This window comes from Sciurus vulgaris, assembly GCF_902686455.1.
Source record: "Sciurus vulgaris genome assembly, chromosome: 10".
NCBI lineage: Eukaryota > Metazoa > Chordata > Mammalia > Rodentia > Sciuridae > Sciurus > Sciurus vulgaris.
Genome location: NC_136470.1, coordinates 7,381,141 through 7,399,178, shown reverse-complemented (window position 1 = coordinate 7,399,178; position 18,038 = coordinate 7,381,141). Strand labels below are relative to the sequence as shown.

The following is an 18,038-nucleotide window of genomic DNA, read 5'->3' as shown; positions in this document are numbered from 1 at the left end:
TTACAGAAATCAAAGTGTATGTAGGTAAATTTTCGTTAATGACTTACTGAAAAATAGTATTTCATGAAAGTTAGTTTTCATCCTTTCCTCAAAGAGAAACAAAACAAAAACATTCCCACAGATTTGCTCTGTCATGGTATGTTTGTAAGTTCTCTCATTATGACATCTCACTGAATCTCAAAGTTTCTTTTATTTTGTTAACTGCTTTTGTCCCATACCTTTTTTTTCTTTTATTTTTTGCAGTGCTGGGGGCACTTTACAACTGAGCTACCCAGGCCCATCCCCATTTGAATATTTTTATATTTGGGACAAATATAAGGCAAGTTACCAGAGGCTTGCCTTGAACTTGAGATCCTCCTGTTTCAGCCTCTCAAGTTGCTGGGAATATAGGTGGAATTTCAGGCATGCACCACCACAGCTGGCTCTCTTACAGTTTGAAGATTGTTGTACTTCTAACACTTTTCTCATACATCCTGCTTTAGTTTTTTAAAAATAAGTTTATGGGGCAAACAGTGCATACAGTAAAATATAGAGAATAATATAATGAACTCTCATATCATATCTCAGCAGTTACTGATATTTTACTCATCTGCTTTTCTAATAATAAGTCCACATTTAAGAATAATTTTTAAAGAAAAGATACTTGTTGCTTAAAAGGAAAAAAATAAAGCCAAACCATTTTCAAACTTTTTCTGATTACAGATGTTTACAGAGCATGTATAATTACATGAAATATTTTAAAGCTCATATTAACAATTATCTTATTTAGCAAAAATACCAGTCCTTGTGCCATTTTCATTGGATTGAATTGTGAACCAAACCACAGCAAACTTATTTATTCTATCTTTGGGTGGCAGGTATTATTAGCTTATTATAAAGGCTCATTGTAAATACTAAAAAATTTAAACTTATTTGTTTTAACAAAGCAACCTAAAGTAGATATTTTAGGGTATGAGTTGGTCTGACAATTATAATTTCTTTTTGTCCTTTACTTACTGTCACCCATAGTTGTGGAAACTGGGGTTTTGGGGTGAGGTGACAGAGCTTTCCCTACTTTCTGGGGCTACCTGTGGACATGCATACAGTTAGAGTTCAAGGCAGAGTGGGGTGATTATCATGGTATAAATATCACTGTGGCAGAGTTTAGGAGGCAGTCGTGTGTAGGTGTGTGGTAGGAAACTTGCTGGGGAAGAAATCACTGACCTTGGGCTTTAGTGTGGTATTGACAGGCAGAGGTGGCTATGTAGTGCTCTGAGCGAAAAAGTGGAATTTGGGGAATGGGACTTTGTCCACTGTGGCTTTACTGTGGATTTGGGGAGAGTGTGTGGTAGGAGATAAGACTGAAAATGAGGAGGTAATATTAGGAGGTAAATTATAACAGCATACTTGACTCTTGAGCAACACAGACTTGAACTATTCAGATTCATTTGTTTGCTGAAGTTGTTTTTTTTTTCTGTTTAGATTTCCATCAATTTGAAAATATAGATAAACAAGTAATCTAGATACACTGGAAAAAGTTAAGTATGAGATCTTTGTGATGTACAACTTTCCCCCTTGCGTGCTGTGGTTATACGAACTTAAATGATTTCATGGTATTTTATCATGTGGATGTCTCACAGTCTTTGTTACGGGGACAGGACCTAAGGCAAAATAGAGTACAGGTGCACATGAAGTGAGCGCTGCAGGCTTGAGGGTTGTACTGGAGAAACCATCTAGAAATGGCTAGTGCTCTGACATCACATGTTGTTTCCATTGTGTACACATTTGGGGATCATAAATTGAGAATCAGAGCACGAGATTTGAGGAAAGACAGTTCAATGAGATTTATTAAGTTGAAAGATTGAGGTTTGTTGTTCAGTTGGAGAAGAAACCGAGGAATAAGCCTGTGCCTCTGAAGAGTGCTTTGTAGGCGGTGTATAGCTATTTTCAGTTTTTGTTTGCCCCAGAGTGTAGAATGAAACAGCATAAACTTAAGTTGGTATAGAGGAATTTAGAATATAATTTGTGACTAAGGATTGAAAGTAGAATAATTTCTATCATGAGGATTATTCTTTGAAATGGATAAATTTTCACTGTATGTAGGAATTTTTTTTTTTTGGTATGTAGGATTTTATTGTGTTTAAGAAGAGGGTTAATTAACAGTGGTGTTTTAAATGTTTTCCCAGGCCTTTATTCCTGAGCTTTATTTAATATTAATTCCTTTTTTTTTAAAAAAAGATCTATTGTGTGACTCCTGGTCTTATATAGGAAAATATAAACAGTTATTGTATGTTTTTGGTTTGTAGTATTTACTGAAAAGATAGCCCCAAACAAAACAAAACCCCACCTATATTGATAGAGAATAGCATGCCTGTGTGTAATTGACTTGCAGGATTGTGAATGAGGTCTTAAAGTTGAATATTACATTCAGTGAGATTACTGGAATTTGAGTATAAGTGTGGGAATCCTGACATTAATAAATAAGTTATCTGTATTAGGATTGTGACTGTGTGATTGATGATGCAGTATTATGCCAGTCATTCTTTTTTTGCAGTGCTGGGGATCGAACCCAGGGCCTTGTGCTTTCAAGACAAGCACTCTACCAACTGAGCTATCTCCCCAGCCCCTATGCCAGTCATTCTTACAGAATTTCCATTGATCAAGAAAATTCTAGGTGGAAAATTTTAAGATTTATGATTCTAGGTTTAAGATTGGTTTCAACACAAAAATACATGTTCATTTTTAGAAAATTTAGAAAATAGAGAAGGTAAAAACAATAATTTCTTGCAGAGTTCTGTCCAGAGATAACTACATTGTTTATAACCTGCCACTCTTTCTGTACATGATTTTTCTTTTAAAAAAACAAATATATGGTATCTGTACTGCTTTATAATCCACTTTTGTCTACATAAAACAATCTTTTCATTATTGTTTTTCTACTGTGACAATCTGTTCATTGAACATCTACTATAATAGAAATACAAGACCTAGTAAGCAGTACTTTCTACCTAACTGATAATATCACTGGGGTGAGTATAACAAATAGTTCGCAAGATGTAGGTGCAAGTTCAAAGGAAAGGGTAGAGTGACTTTAAACTGAATTTGAGGTGATCTTGAAGATGGGTAGGTATTAGATAAAGGACAAATTTTAGGTAGGGCTCAAATGACTTAAACATTGATGCAGAAGGAGATTAAATGCATTTTATGGAATATCATATTGAACTCTTGAGAACAGGACAAAGAGGTTTCAGTGTTTCTAAATTATAGAGGTATTGAATCCAGATTGAAAGCCATATGTTTCAGGAAGATATGTATTGGGTCAAGGATAAGGTGTCTTTAAGCACGGTAGTTCCAAAGCTTGGCTGTGTCCAGGAATCATTTGGAATTCTTGTTAATTTTTGTACATGTTTACTGAATTAGGATTTTTAGAGTACAGACTGAAATGTCTCTTAGCATTTTTTTCTGAAAAGCCATCAAACCTGGGAGATACTTAATTCTAGAAGGCATTTATAGTAGTGCGGACCAGGAAGAAATTGATTAAAATGGTCATGGAGAAGAACAGAATGGATGAGACATTTTGCGAATCTCTAGGATTTAGTAAGATTATTTAGTGTAGATAAAGAGGCTCACAGTTTCTAGTGAAGCTAATTGTAGGAACAATGGTCCTGGGAGTAGAAATGGAAGTTAGACTGCGGTTCAGGTGCGGTGAGTTGAGGTGGTGATGTGGCACTGTGGTCAGCCGGCCTGTGGCTTGGTGGAATTCAACATTGAGTGAGAAATTAGGGGAGAGAATGGAGTTCAAATGTTTCTTTTGGAGGGACAAAAAGAAAAGAAGGAAAGTGAAACGAACATAGAAACCAGGGGACAGAATGGGAGGAAATAACATCTGAAGTTAGTGCTGAAAGTGAGAGACATGAACTATACTGTACTACATAACAGGTATCCTGAAATATAAGTCTAAATTTAAGAATTTTTAAGAAGGTGGCATTTTTCTAAGTTCTACAGAAGTGTAGCAAGGAAAAGTAAAACTAAACTCATTTTACTACTCTTAGTAATGGGCTTATTGGAAGAATGTAAGCTGTTAATGACTGTGTTTTTGGTTATTTCTGCCTTTTTATTTTTCTGTATTTCTGAAACTCAAGGATAATTAAAAGCAATGGTTTATAAAATTATATATAATTATATACATATAAAAGTTCATATAACGAACTAAGTATATGTATGCATGCACAGATGTAAATTATACATAACATTTTATAGGTAAAATTATACATGTGTGTATCTATTATACTTTGGACCACCCTGTTTAGAAAAGTCAGTGCTATCAAAAGAGAAGCAGGGCAATTTCTCAGCATGTATCCTATAAACTAGCTGTGAGGAAAGCTTGCAGGCTACTGAGTCCACATAGTCTTCCTAAATGTCTTCTGTCTGATATCACTTTGTTTAGGGAATACATAGAAAAGTGAGATACCCCAATTTTATAAAGTTAGGGAGGGGAATATAGTAATAGATATCACTAATATCCTGCATCTGAATCTTGTTTGATCCCAAAGCTTCTCTAGGTTATCTGCCACCTCTCTTAAATTCCTGTTATTGTCTAGAATTGATTTGAGTAATGGAAAGTCTGAAAACATTATGTGTAGGTGATGCAAAATAATACATGTCAGTAAATGTCAGTAGAAGAGATTTTTAAAAATCATGATGGCTTTGTGTTTTGTTCATATCACTTTGCTTTTAATTCCTATTAGAATATGGGTAGAAGCAGACTCCAAGATAATGGTAATAATGGAAACAAACCACATATCTCTCAATAGTTGTTTGCTAAAAATACATTTACATCTGTGCAAATGGAGTACTAGGCACCCATTAAAAATGGTGATTGCTGGGCACAGTGGCACATGTCTGCAATCCCAGGAACATGGTAGGTTGAGGCAGAAGGAGTATAAGTTCCAGGCTCTCCTTGACAACTTAGTAAGACCCTGTTGCAAAATAAAATTAAAACAAGGATCGGGATGGAGCTCAGTGGTAGAGAACTTGCTTAGCATGCTTGAAGCTCTCCCTGGGTTGGATCTCTGGTATTGCACTCCCGACCCCAAATAAACAAACAAGCAAACAAAAACCAGACGATGCAAATATAAATTGTTGGTATACAATTTAAAAAGTGGGAATTCCACAGCCAAACTGTGGGTGGTAGAATTTTGTGTGACTTCAGTGTTTTATACCTAGTTGATATCCTTTGTTTCTTAAAAACAGTGAACACATTTTATAATTATAAAATAGTGTAATTGAAATAAAAATGATGGGAAAAAATTTGAGATTTTGACTTTTAAACAGAGAAAAGATCAGTCAGCAATTCTGGCTTCTGAACAGCATAATTTGCATATAATTGGGTTGGAATGGTGACGTGAATTGTTCTAAAGGTATATATGAGAATGGTTAATAATGGGTGAAGACTTGAGCAGTAAGTCCAAATAGAACCAGGTAGGATTAATAAAATGGAGTAACAAGGCTAGTTTGAAAGACCTTCCTAAGGTGAAATTCACCACAAGAATTTGTGGATGGATGTGGTGTAAGTAAAAGGAAAGAGTCCTGGATGATTAGGGCTTTAACCCTAATGTAATATTAGGCTAATGGTGACATTTAATAATTGAGCCTGAGAATACACAAAAGAGAAGTGGCATTTCCCCTTTCTTCCTGGTCCTTCTCCCGTCTTCCCCAAGTATGGGAAACGGTGGGCTCGTGGTAAATTTACTTAGGGGATGAGAGCAGTGGCTTTGGAGTCAGGTTGTTTGGATTTGGTTCTGATCTCTACTACTTGTAATGTGTAACTTGGGGTGCCTTGTCTTCTCTGGGCCTGTTTCCTTTCCTATAAAAATGGAGATGATAGATGATAGTTGATAGTGGTATTTATATAACTATGGAGACTGAGTGAATTAAAGTAAAATATAAAGTGCCCATTAAAGAGATATTTGGGTGCAGTGGAACATAATTGGGACATGCAGTCTCAGTTCACTGAGCTTTTGGAATTGTGGGTGTGGAACCCTTCAGTTAGGGCTGGGCTAACAATGAGTCCTCTGGGACTTTGTTTACATATGACAGACATATTACCTAATATCTACTTTATATAATATACTCTCTAGTAGTAGAAGTTAGGTTCCTAAAAAGTTTTGTGGTCTGAGATTTCATGTTTGAGGAACTCAAAATATGTCAGTAGTTTTGCACATCATTATGAATGTTGTCACATTTACTGGAGGAAGACAAAGGACAGCAAGCAAAATAGATGACATATTTTGAATGAGTGACAGGGTATTTGTATTACTGTGTTATACTTATCGATCATAGCTTAGCTCTAGAAACATGCATTGTCGTGTCCCCCCCCCCCCCCCCCCCCCCCGGTTATGTAAGAATATTTGTCAGTGCATTATGCATTGAGGTATTTCTCTCTTGATTTCTTGTGTTTTAGGGGATGTCCAAATACTTAGTGCCCAATGTAGTCTTCTCTGGGCCCAGATGAGGGTCCAGAGACTGAGTAATAATTTGGTGCTGAGATAGCAAATATTGTGGACAGCATTTTATTTAACTCACATAGTTGTTAGTTCTTAAACTTCTCCCTGGTGCTTATTTGGGTTATATTAGTTCTTCAGAAATCACATGATTCTATCTCCATTTAACACATATTTCAGGTACTCCCCCTTCCAGAATGCCACCGAAGTGGTATGATCTAAGACCTAGGTTTTCTTCATGGTCTTTTCTCTTACCTAAGGATTTAGTGCAAAAATGACTCTTCTGCTATTGGTTTTTACCTTCTTTTCATTTTATCCCTTTCACATTTTTGGGGTGAGGGTAGAGGGAATATATAGCAAACTGTTTTATATTGGTGTCAAAATTTCTCTGCTAAACTAATTTCGAGGAGAGTTTTCCATTCTCTGAAGCTAAAATGCATTTTACAAATTAATTTATTGCTTATGAGCCTTTTTTCTTTTTTTCCTCTTTCCAATGTTGGGGATGGTTGAGGCAGAAGCATGTTCTAGAATCAGGCTTAGACATTCTTGGATCTCTGTAACATTCTCATAGCCCTTTCAGTGATCATTAGTGGGAGGTGTCTTGGGATAGTGAACTTTGGTGTACGACCAGAGTTTGCAAACTGTGACCTATTGTTAATTTCTTTGACCCCTGCTTTCCACATTGATGCAATGGTAGTAACACTATTTACTTGGAAGGCTCATAGGAGATTACTTGTGTCAACATGTATTAAGTCTCTCAGCTGAGTGCTGAGTGCATAGTAAGTGCTTACAAATGTTCTTTGTCCTGTTGCTCTTACCGATAATTTTGATTTGTAACCACATTCCAAAGTCTTACTTATTTTTTCACCCTTAAAGTTGTGACTGTTCCCAGGACTTTTGAGGGGAGTGATAAATGTTCTTTTTTTTTTTTTTTTTTTTTAAGAATTTCACTTGAAATCCCAATTAGTACCATTGCTTTTCTGTAATGCAACTTGATTATCTTATTAGGAATAGAGATGAAAAATTTTTCTCTTATGCATTAAAATATTGAAACCATGACACTTCTGAATTTTCTTCCCTTTGACTCTTTTGCCTGTTATAATTCTAGAAAATCTATTTCTAAAATTCCCATGTGGGAAAAGAAGATTGACTTTCTTCTTTCTCATTTCTTTTATCTGTTGGTGTAAATGAGCAAAAAAGCTTTTAAGGAATGTTAGTCACAGTATATAATTTTTAAATAATCATATGGTAATTTTAATCCTTAGAATCAGATTTTATTTCCTTTATGCATTATTTCCTTTGATTTTATTTTCATAACCTTTTGTTTTTGGTCACTTATAATTAATTGGAACCATCTGAACTACCTAAATTGTCCTTTTAAATCTCATTATGCATTCTATTTTATTTTTTTCATGTAGGTTAAAAATTCTTAATTGTGAAATATGTATGCAGGAATATATATAACAGATAAAGAGTAATAAAAACAACTCTGTACTTTCACTCAGTGTGTAAAATAAAACACTACCTAATCAATATGTTTGAAGCTCCTTATATCATACAGATTTTTAACATCTACTACTTTGTAATATTCCCTGCTACCTTAGTTATTTTGAAATTAGATATAATTTTTAGTAGTTATATGTCATTACAAAATATTGTGGCATTAGAGAATACATTGCATGTGATAATTCGTTGTTGTCCAGAGTTAATCTGGACTTGCTATATCATACTAATGCACTTATTTTAATCATGGTTTGCCACTTAATGTTTATGGATTAGTAGTATTTTACATAAATCTCAGTACATCAGTGTTTTAAATTAGTTGTCTTGATATATTCTGTCTCACATACTAAGCTTAATATTTACCTGAGTATATTAGTCTTGTTAAAATTCTGGTATCCCTGAATATAAGCCATAGGTTAAATTTTATTCCTTGATTTTCAAACATCTAAAAAATGGTGTGGCTCAGTGGTTGAGTTCAATTCCCAGTAAACATCCCCCTCTCCCCCAAAAGGTGTTTAACTTTAGCTTCAGAAAACTGCTTAAGCTTAGTTCTTGGATTGTTCACAGACTCTTTTATTTTCCTTTGGCAAAATGAGAACTAAAGTACACTGTAAAAGATTTTGAGGACTATAAGAGGTTCCTGTTGTATTTTTCATTAGCATTAGCATGTAATTGTTACTTCATAGTGTGTGAGTGACTCCATTTGTGGGGAAAAAGATGAAAAATTTACTGCATTTATTTTTTGGTAATAGAGGTTGAACCCAGGAGCACTTAACCACTGAGCCACATCTCCAGCCTTTTTTGTATTTTATTTAGGGACAGGGTCTCACTGAGTTGCTTAGCTAAACCTTGCCCTTTCTGAGGCTGACTTTGACTTCTCTATCCTCCTGCCTCAGACTCCTGAGCTCCTGGGATTACAGGTGTGCACCACTGGTCCCTGACTGTACTGCATTTTTTTTTTTTTTTTTTTTTTTAGAAAAATTATAAAAATGTGACTGTCTAGACTTCTAAACTTCTTCAGGATGAAAATTATATATCTGTAATTTGACTGCAAAGCATACTTGGTATTTGAAGTTGTCTACTTGTTGCCATAAAACTCTGACCTCATAAAAACAATTTTTTTTTTTCTGAGAAGTAACTAGCTTGAAGGAAATATGGGATAATCACCAGTATCTTTATTTAAAGTAATCCCAGGTTGAGATTTCTGGAGTTTGTCATTATTCAGTATGTAATGTTTCAGTTGCCTACATATCAGCAACAAAGTTGGAACTCATTTAGATATTTGACCCTTCGCTAATGGTCACATTCTTAATGAACAGTGACTAATGAATGATATTTCTAGATTGTCAAAATTTTGTGTATATTTTACCTAAAGGAATTTAAAGCAGTTATGAAATAATCTTTTTCATTTCTAATAATTTTTAATAAAATAAGATAAAAATAAAAACAATACTGTTTGTTGTTCTTATAAAGAGCTTTAAAAAAAAAAAAAGTAATCCCATCTATTTCTGTTGAAACCATTCAAGTTGACAGGGTGTATGTAGCAGTATAACATTCTGTAGGTGAAGAATATGATGTTGAGAACCTAAAGGATTTGACAGTATATATATAGTTCATAGCTAGAGACATATATTTATATATATATCATCACAGCTAGAAACATTTTATATATGTGTGTGTGTGTATGTATGTATATATATGTGTATATGATTGTTTTTTTTTTTTTTTTTTTTTTTGGTAGTGGAGATTGAATGGAAGGGTGCTTGATCACTGGGCTATACCCCCAGCCCTTTTTTTGTTTGTTTTTCATTATGTGACAGGGTTTCTCTGAGTTGCCCAGGCTGGCATTGAACTTGGGAATCCTCTTCAGCCTCCCATTAGCTGGGATTATAGACTTGTGCCACATGTACCTGGCTCTGAATTGATGTCTTCTTTCCCCATGGTCTGTGCCAGAATTTTCGAGGACTGTTTTTTATTTGGTCTCATTAACTTGTCAGGGCTGACCTTGAACTTGTAATCCTCCTGCCTCAAACTCTCAAGCAGCTGGGATTACAGGTGTGTGCTGACTTGCCCAAAACTGATTATTCTTGAGGAATTTTTTAAAAAGAAAACTATGACTTTGTAGTAAAAATAATTTGATATTGGTGACTGATGATTCACTTAATTTTATAAATAAAGCTGTTCTGATGAATACTTTTATGTTCATCCATCAATCTATATACCTTCAAAATTGAGTACTAGTTGGCTACAGTGGTGCTTGATAGCAGCATCAGAACAGGAAAGTTGTAGCTCTTGGGGGATGGAAATCTCAAATACAGGTAATGATTTCAGACGCAGGCAATTCCTAATTTCAGAAAATTTCACTCATTTCATTCTGGCCCTAACTTTATCACCCAGTGAAGTATCTTCTGTTGCTACTTAGCTTTTAAGAACTTGTTAGTTCAAAAGTAGGAGAAATAAGTAAAAAGCAGAAGTATTGGGGTAATAAATACAGATTCAAATTTATATTATGACCCACTTGCCTAAAACGTTTTTCTTCAAACTACCTGAATAGTTATTTAAAAACTTACTTTGCAACACTATTTGGAATTTTACCAGTAAGAGGATCGTTTGGATAAATTAGCATACTTGTTGGAAGTTGCAAATATTAATGTGGACTATTTCAGTCAGATCAATTTCTTCTCTATAACTTACCCAAAATGAACTACACGGAGGCAATATGAGTTTTGGATGGGAATTTAAGAGGGTGGAATAAGTTAGAGAAAAGGATTACTCTAAGCCTGGTGATTGGGATGCTATCATGTAAAGTGCAGGGAATTATAGGCATTGGTAATTGAACAAGAAAAACAACATATTTAGAATGTGTAGAGGATTTAGAATTGTGTAACCTTTATTTCTTTTGCAGGGTTCTTAGTGCCTATGACCAATAGTAGCTTTTAGGATCAATAGGTTTTTTTTTTGCTAGCTTGAGAACTTGGCCAACATAAGCAACATTGTTTGTTAGAATACTCATTGAATTTCACAGTGTTTATTTAAAAAAATAACTTTTTTGATTGAATTCATTTATAAGTTAGGGTTTAGTCTATATTTGTCCTTGCCTTTTTGCCATTATCATGTGTTCTCAGTCTTGAAATGACAGTGGAAGCAGTAAATAGGAGGGAGGAAAGTACTGTAAGAGAATTACAATAAAATAAGAAGAAACCACTCAACCTGCCAAGTAGGGTTTGTGAACTTAGGGAAATCAGTTGAGAGAGTTGTCTTTGAACTTAATTTACAAACTTGATATGTTATTTTTCTTATGAAGTAACTTCTGTTACTTCTGCCTTGATCACAATTTCCTACGAAAAGTGAATTTACATTCATATTAATTTGTAAATTGATGAAGATTGCACAATATAGACCAGCCCCATTATATAGAACAGTGGAACTTTCAGGTTCATTTGATATCTAGAAATGTTGCAAGTTTTTATTGGTGGTGGGCACCTTGTAAAACCATTTATATCTTTTCTCTGACAACTGCATACTTTGTATTTTATATATAATTGATTTTGATTAATGAAGATTAAGGTAAATTATTTGAGCAAGCCTAAATGTTAGTAACTCAGTTTTACAAATTTGAAGTGATTTCAGCTATGTTTTGGGGATTGTAGTTATATTGGATATCCCTCAATTAGGGGGTAATTGTCTTGCATCATTATCTCTTATCATAATCTGTTTTTCTTCACACAGTGTTATAGTTTTGCTGCTGGACTCTTCCCTCCCTTCCCCCACCCCATCAGGATGATATGAGACTTGAAAGAAGACGATGCATACAGGTGACTCAAGTTTTGAAATATAGTAAAACTATGGCTATCTAAGAAAATGTGGGAATTGATGGTATATTTTGAATGGGGGAGCGTTCTGATAGCATTTAGTATGTGGGGGGATTATTTAGTAATTGTGGAGGTAGTTGGAATATGTATTAAACTTGAATGTGGGACTCAGTTTGATGATCTTTCTTTTTTCTTTTTCTTTTCTTTTTTTTTTTTTAAGTAGTGGTGTTAATGCAGTTTAGTAATTGACCTTGTTTGAACTTTTAAGAAGTTGGCTAATACTTGGCGGGAATTGGACTATTTCTGTTAGTAAAATAAATATTCACTTTTATGGTCAAGTATATGTCTTCTTTACATTGTTGTTAGAATATAGCAAATCTATTTTGGGAGTCGATGTTAATAGTATATTTTTTTATTAAGACTGATTTAAATTAAGAATCTAACACTCGTGTATGAGATTCCCTTAAAAAAATGTGGTCTTGCCCGCTCCCCCATTTCTCTACTTCCCTACATCTGTTTCCATCCTTCTGCTCCTTCTTGCCTTCCCTTTCATCCTCTTTATCATTTGTATTTATATAGGAGAAGGAGTGTAAGGGCATTCAGAGGGATGTTTTTGGTTGTTTTATCAGTAATTGAAGTGATCTTATATGTATATGGAAAAATAGATGCTATTCCAAATGTGGATGTGTTCAAACTCTTGAAAATATAGTGTAGTTAATGGATAAAATGTTATTAACTTTTAAACTTGTATGTTCTTAACTAGCTTGTAAAGTGACTTATGTTTGAGATAGCCTTGATTGTAAACTAAAGTCTGAAATTGGTCTTTAACTGGAAAAGAAGTAATTATGAATCTTGAATAGATGTCTAATTACATTAGTGATGTAGCTGTTTTTTGTGGTGGGTGTTTTAGTGGGTTCACATATTCTAAAAGAAAAAAAATTATCACATTTTGCTTTTAGAGTCATATTTTTAAAAACCATAATTCAGGTATACTGTTTTATTTGAAGAAATGTGCTATTTGTACTGTATAGGTCAAATAATATGTTGCATTTTTGAGGGACTCGCTGTTTGTAAGACTAATGGTTATTTTGGTGTAAGCCAAAAGTGATTGAATAATCATCTCTGTAATGCAGTTCTCTCACATGTGCACGGAGGGAGGTGTGCATGTGGTATGCCTGTACATATTGCTGGTATGCTGGGAACATAGTCTGGCCCAGTGGCGGATTGTTAAAATCAGTATGATGCTGAGGCTGAATCTCACCATCATAGAAAATAAATAGAAATATTTTATAGAAATGTTAGCATTTTATGAACACTTTTTTGTTGTCACTTTGTAAACTTTTGTTTACAAGTTTGAACTTTTGGTGCAGGAAAGATTTCTCAGCAATGTGAGCTCCCAGATTGCTCCTTGGTCACTAAACTGCACATTGCTTTACCAAGTAGTGCTCAGTTTTCAGTGGAGGTCAATAGAGGAACAAAGTATGTTTGGAGTGTCTTAGGTGTATCTATGATGATTATGATTTTGGAGATTTCCTTCATGAGAATTTAAAGTGGCAAAGTTGCTGTTTATCCTCGAAAGGTGTGAAGGATTGCCAAGTAGTTCTTTCTCTTGAAAGCCTTATAGCGTCGATGGAATTGAAAAAACTGAAGAGTAAATATGGTTTGTAAAAGTTACCTACTTAACTTTATAAAAGGTAGAACCTAGAAAAATTCTGTTAAGTTTGTGACATAATCTAGTTTCTTATTTGACCTCATAAAAATTATCATTTATTTATTGCCTTATGAAAGAAAAAAATGATCCAAGGGAAAAAATTTAGCTCTTTCTAGTATACATATTAGCTATTGGTATATTTCCCATTCTAACAATTTGAAAGTTAATTGGTTTTGAATGTAAAATTAACCACTTATCATTATCATTAATACAGCAGTTTGTTCTTTTATTACTGTACATACTTTTATTATACTTTGGCTGATAGAATTGTAACACAAAAGCTCATAAAGAGTCTTTCATGGACAATGAGTTCTGGAACCCTTATGCATCTTTGAAGGTGAATGTTCTGCTTTCTCCAGGTCTTGGTTCTCCATCAGGCACTGTCCATGGCGCTCACTTCATTGTGTTGGTTATATGCGGTGATGACTTCTTTTTCTTCTGTTTGTTGATGGAGGCACAGGTTTAGGGATTCTGGAAAGGACATTGAAATAAACATTGACTGATTGGCTTTTCAAAAGTCAGAGTTTAATAATAGATTTTTATGATAACTGAGGTGATGGATATATTGATTTTAGTAATCATTTCACATGCATTATCAAAATATCTCATTGTATGCTTTATATATGTAACATTTTTATTTCCCAGTTATACCTCAGTAATATAAAAAAAAAAAAAAAGAAAAATAGATTTTTACTGAACCTCAAGCCAGAGCCAAACTTTATTGTATTTCCAATACACATGACTATAGGTCCTCCTGTCCTTGTTAAATTTGAGAGTTTTTTTTTTTGCATACTTTTAAATGTAATTAAGAACATGAATGAAATGAATTTGGATTTGTTTTTGAGTTTTGGAAGGAAAAAATCACTGTGAACAAACATTTATTTGGCTGATGTTTGCTTTGTGCTGCATACTGTAATTGGTGTTCTGCCTGCAAGGATCCCTGTGCTTTTAAGGATCAAGCAGTGCATTTCATTTGGAGGACAGGGTGGATATGTAGACAAATAAACTGCATTCACGGTAAATTTTAAAGACTTAGCTCTTGAATTCAGTGCATCTGGAGCAAAACAAACTCTCTGGGTAGTAGCATCCATTATCATGTTTCAGCTAACCCATCTATGCCCAGGCTGTAAAAATGTTCCTGTCCCCTCCTCCTCTCTCCAGCTCTGGACTCAAGTAACTGTGTTCTGCATGACTTTCCCACATACTCTCTTCCCTGCCCACTTAATCCCTTTAGTGATGAGTGGTACCATCCTACCCAAGGACACTGTCATCCTGTGAGCCTGGAAGTAACCAGATTCAGTTTATTTAGGATGTAGAATCATTCCTGAGCTTAGGTTTGGATAAAGCACTACTGCAGAGATTACCAAGCACATTTCCAGAAAGGCTTCTGTGGGAAAAAGCCTGCTTAAGCCAGCATTTTTTTCAGTTCATTTAAGTAAGAGACCTCCCTTGCCATTAATTTTTTACTTATACCCACTTAGATCTCATAGAAAATTATTTGGGAAAATCTGTTGCATGCAGAAGTTGATGTCATTCTTTGTTGAAATAGCCTTTAACAACTAAAATTGTTTTTAATTATAGTTATACACTAGCCACTTTAAAACTTGGAATGGTTCACAGCATGTAGAGCTGTCATGTTTTGAAGATAAGTAACTAATGGTTTTTTAAAATGTGCTGATTTGGGGCTAGAGACATTACTTAGTGATAAAGAACTTTTGCCAAGCATGTACGAGTCCTTGTAAAAATTGTAATATTTATTACAAAATAATTAGAAATCAGATCTATAAGTTAAAAAGATCCAGTTTTAAAAATCCTATCACAAATAGGGAATATTGGGAGAATTAGAGGTTGTATTTATTTTAATATTTTGGTACCTCTTGCCAGTTTGTCTCCTTTTGGAATTTTTTTTCATAGACTCTGTGCACCTGGTCTTTTCCTACATGTGTCTCCCTTACTCTGGCTTATATCAGTTTTACTCTTGATTCACTGGGTTTTTTTTGTTGTTGTTTGTTTTGGTAAATGATAAATGTACTAGATTTATTTTGGCTCTCAGGTTTTCACTTTTTCTTCTTGCTTACTAAGTAATACAAAATCGGTGAAAAAATTTTGAAATTTTTAAACATATGAAAGTACAAGGAAACATACCCAGAGTTTCACTCTTCACTGCACTGTGGCATATCTTCTTCCAGCTCTCCCCACCCTCCATGCTAGTTTTGATTAGTTAAGATCATTGTGAATAACCATTCAGGTTGGAGAACTTGAATAAGATTTCATTTGATGTCCTCATTGACTATATCATAAACATTTCCCAGTGTCATCAAGAACTAAAAGTAGTGATCTGCTGTTATTTGGAACTTGGAGATCCATAGCAGTCAGAACTACCACCGTTTCTGAGAATGAAATATTTTAGAAATTTATTTGAAAGTATGCTGGTTTGAGTCTTTCATTATCAATTTCCTATTTAAATATCTCTTATTCTTAGACATTTTTAAAAAACATTCCTTTTTTTTTTAAGTCCTAATATCAGTGCATAAATGATGGGCTGTATGTTAAATCTTGATATAATTTGAGTCCTAGGAGTCTTAGCTTTTGGGTCACAGGGCTTGAAAATTTTTAAGGTTTTTGATACAGTAAGCTGTTTGATTAATGTATGTCCGTTTTTACTCAGTAGTATTACAAGATGTGTTCTGGTATTAACTATGTCAGCATTAACTATTTTTTTTTTTTAAGTTTTATTTTTACAGACTGCATTTTGATTCATTGTACACAAATGGGGTACAACTTTTCATTTCTATGATTGTACACAATGTAGATTCACACCATTCATGTAATCATACATATACATAGGATAATATTGTCTGTCTCAGTCTATCTTTCCTTCCCCCGCCCATTTTCCTCTATACTATCCAAAGTTCCTCCATTCTTCTCTTGCCACTTGCCACCTCCCCTACCCCCCACTTATCAGGGAAAACATTCGGATTTTTGGGGGGGACTTGGCTTATTTCACTTAGCATGATAATCTCCAACTCCATGGACTATTATAATGAAAAATAAAATAATTCTACATGGGCTGGGGATATAGCTCAGTTGGTAGAGTGCTTGCATGCACAAGGTACTGGGTTCAATCCCCAGCATTACCAGAAAAGAAGAAAACAAACAAACAAAAAATTCTACAGACATAAAGTATCTTCTGTTTTGAAAAATATAAGTGGTAGTATATTATCAATAGAGGAGAGAGTTCAAATGCTTAGGATATGTATAAAGTAAAAAGGTAAAAAGCAGCAACGACTTCCTTTTTCTAATAGTGTGGAAGATACTCTCCCCTTCAAATTATTTCTTTCTAGCCAATTTTTTTTTGCTTAATGCTTTTGTGGGATTTGCGGATGTTTACTTACAAGTTTTCATGTTCTACTCCGGTCTGATGTTTCCTCAATGCCAGGGGACTATTGACTTACCTTCTTTGTATGCCCTTTGTTTGTCTAGCAGGATCCTTGGGATTCAGGAATCACTTAAGGAATACTTGTAAAAAGAACGGTTTCTCCACGCTAACACCTAAAAAGAAAGAATCTAAATGCTTGCTTTAGTAAATTTCTTCAAATGGGTTTAAGAGTTCCTCATTAATTTCCATTCCTTTTTTGTCTTTCATGTTTTTATTTAAAAGCTTCTAAGTGGAAGCAATTGATAATACTCATCATGTAATATAAGAGAGTGTTTGACATTTTTATAAAACATGATGGGAAACTTTTGAGGTTAGCCCCATTTTAACATTGAATGTCTTAGACATTAGTTCATTTATTCAAGGCCAGGTGAAAGTAAATGGGTTTATATTATGTAAACTTTTAGGGATGCTTCCCAAGTGTACCTCCAAAAGAATGTCTGCATTCTAGGAAAATAACAGTAGGGCATAGTTTTCCAGTCTCCAGTCTCTTCAGTTTTCCTTGAGCTGGAGCAGTTAGGGTTGGTAAAACCAAACACTCACGGACAGCATCTGTAAGATTAAGTTAACAGTGTTCTCAGAGGTGCACACCAGTGTGTAGATGCAAGTCTTAGATAACTACAAGACCTGTGTGGTGTCAGAATTTGTGCAGGAGGAACCCCAAGCTAGTCCACCAAGACTCCCTGGAAAGTTTGGCAGGCAAGTTTGAGAACAGCAGCTGAAGCTGAGGAGGTGTTTGAAGTTCCCTAGAGAACATAGTAAGTTCTGAAACAGAGCTGGTCCTTATGGGTGCTCAAAACTAAACAGTTGAAGCTCCTTTCCTGGATAAAGCCCCACGTGGAGGAGACACTGCTGGGAATAGAATCTGAAGTGATATGGAGACAGTGGAGGTAAAGGAAAAAAGGTCAGATGAAAGAGGGGGACAATAAAAAGCACTGTAGATCGTATTCATGGGTCTATAGTTTGTTATCCTTCATGAAAACAGAAGAGGACTCATTAAAAAAAAAAAAAAAAAAAAAAAAAAGGTCAGAAAAGCTGCTTTCGCAAGAATTTTTTATTTTTCATAAAAATGAGTCACAAAGATCACAGTCAAA

The 18,038-nt window shown here is 34.5% G+C and overlaps 1 protein-coding gene across 4 annotated transcripts in view; it reads left to right on the top strand.

The window, feature by feature from the left end:
• DYRK1A (dual specificity tyrosine phosphorylation regulated kinase 1A) overlaps positions 1-18,038 on the top strand; it is a 138,305-nt gene that overhangs the window by 38,671 nt on the left and 81,596 nt on the right. For 3 of the 4 annotated variants that reach the window (XM_079155998.1, XM_079155997.1, XM_079155999.1), the window contains exon 2: positions 11,715-11,800. The exons of the other annotated variant lie outside the window; for it this stretch is intronic. In XM_079155998.1, the coding sequence (XP_079012124.1) occupies positions 11,791-11,800 (10 nt within the window). In that variant the 5' untranslated portion in view covers positions 11,715-11,790. The remainder of the gene's footprint in view (positions 1-11,714; positions 11,801-18,038) is intronic. 4 annotated transcript variants of the gene reach the window in all.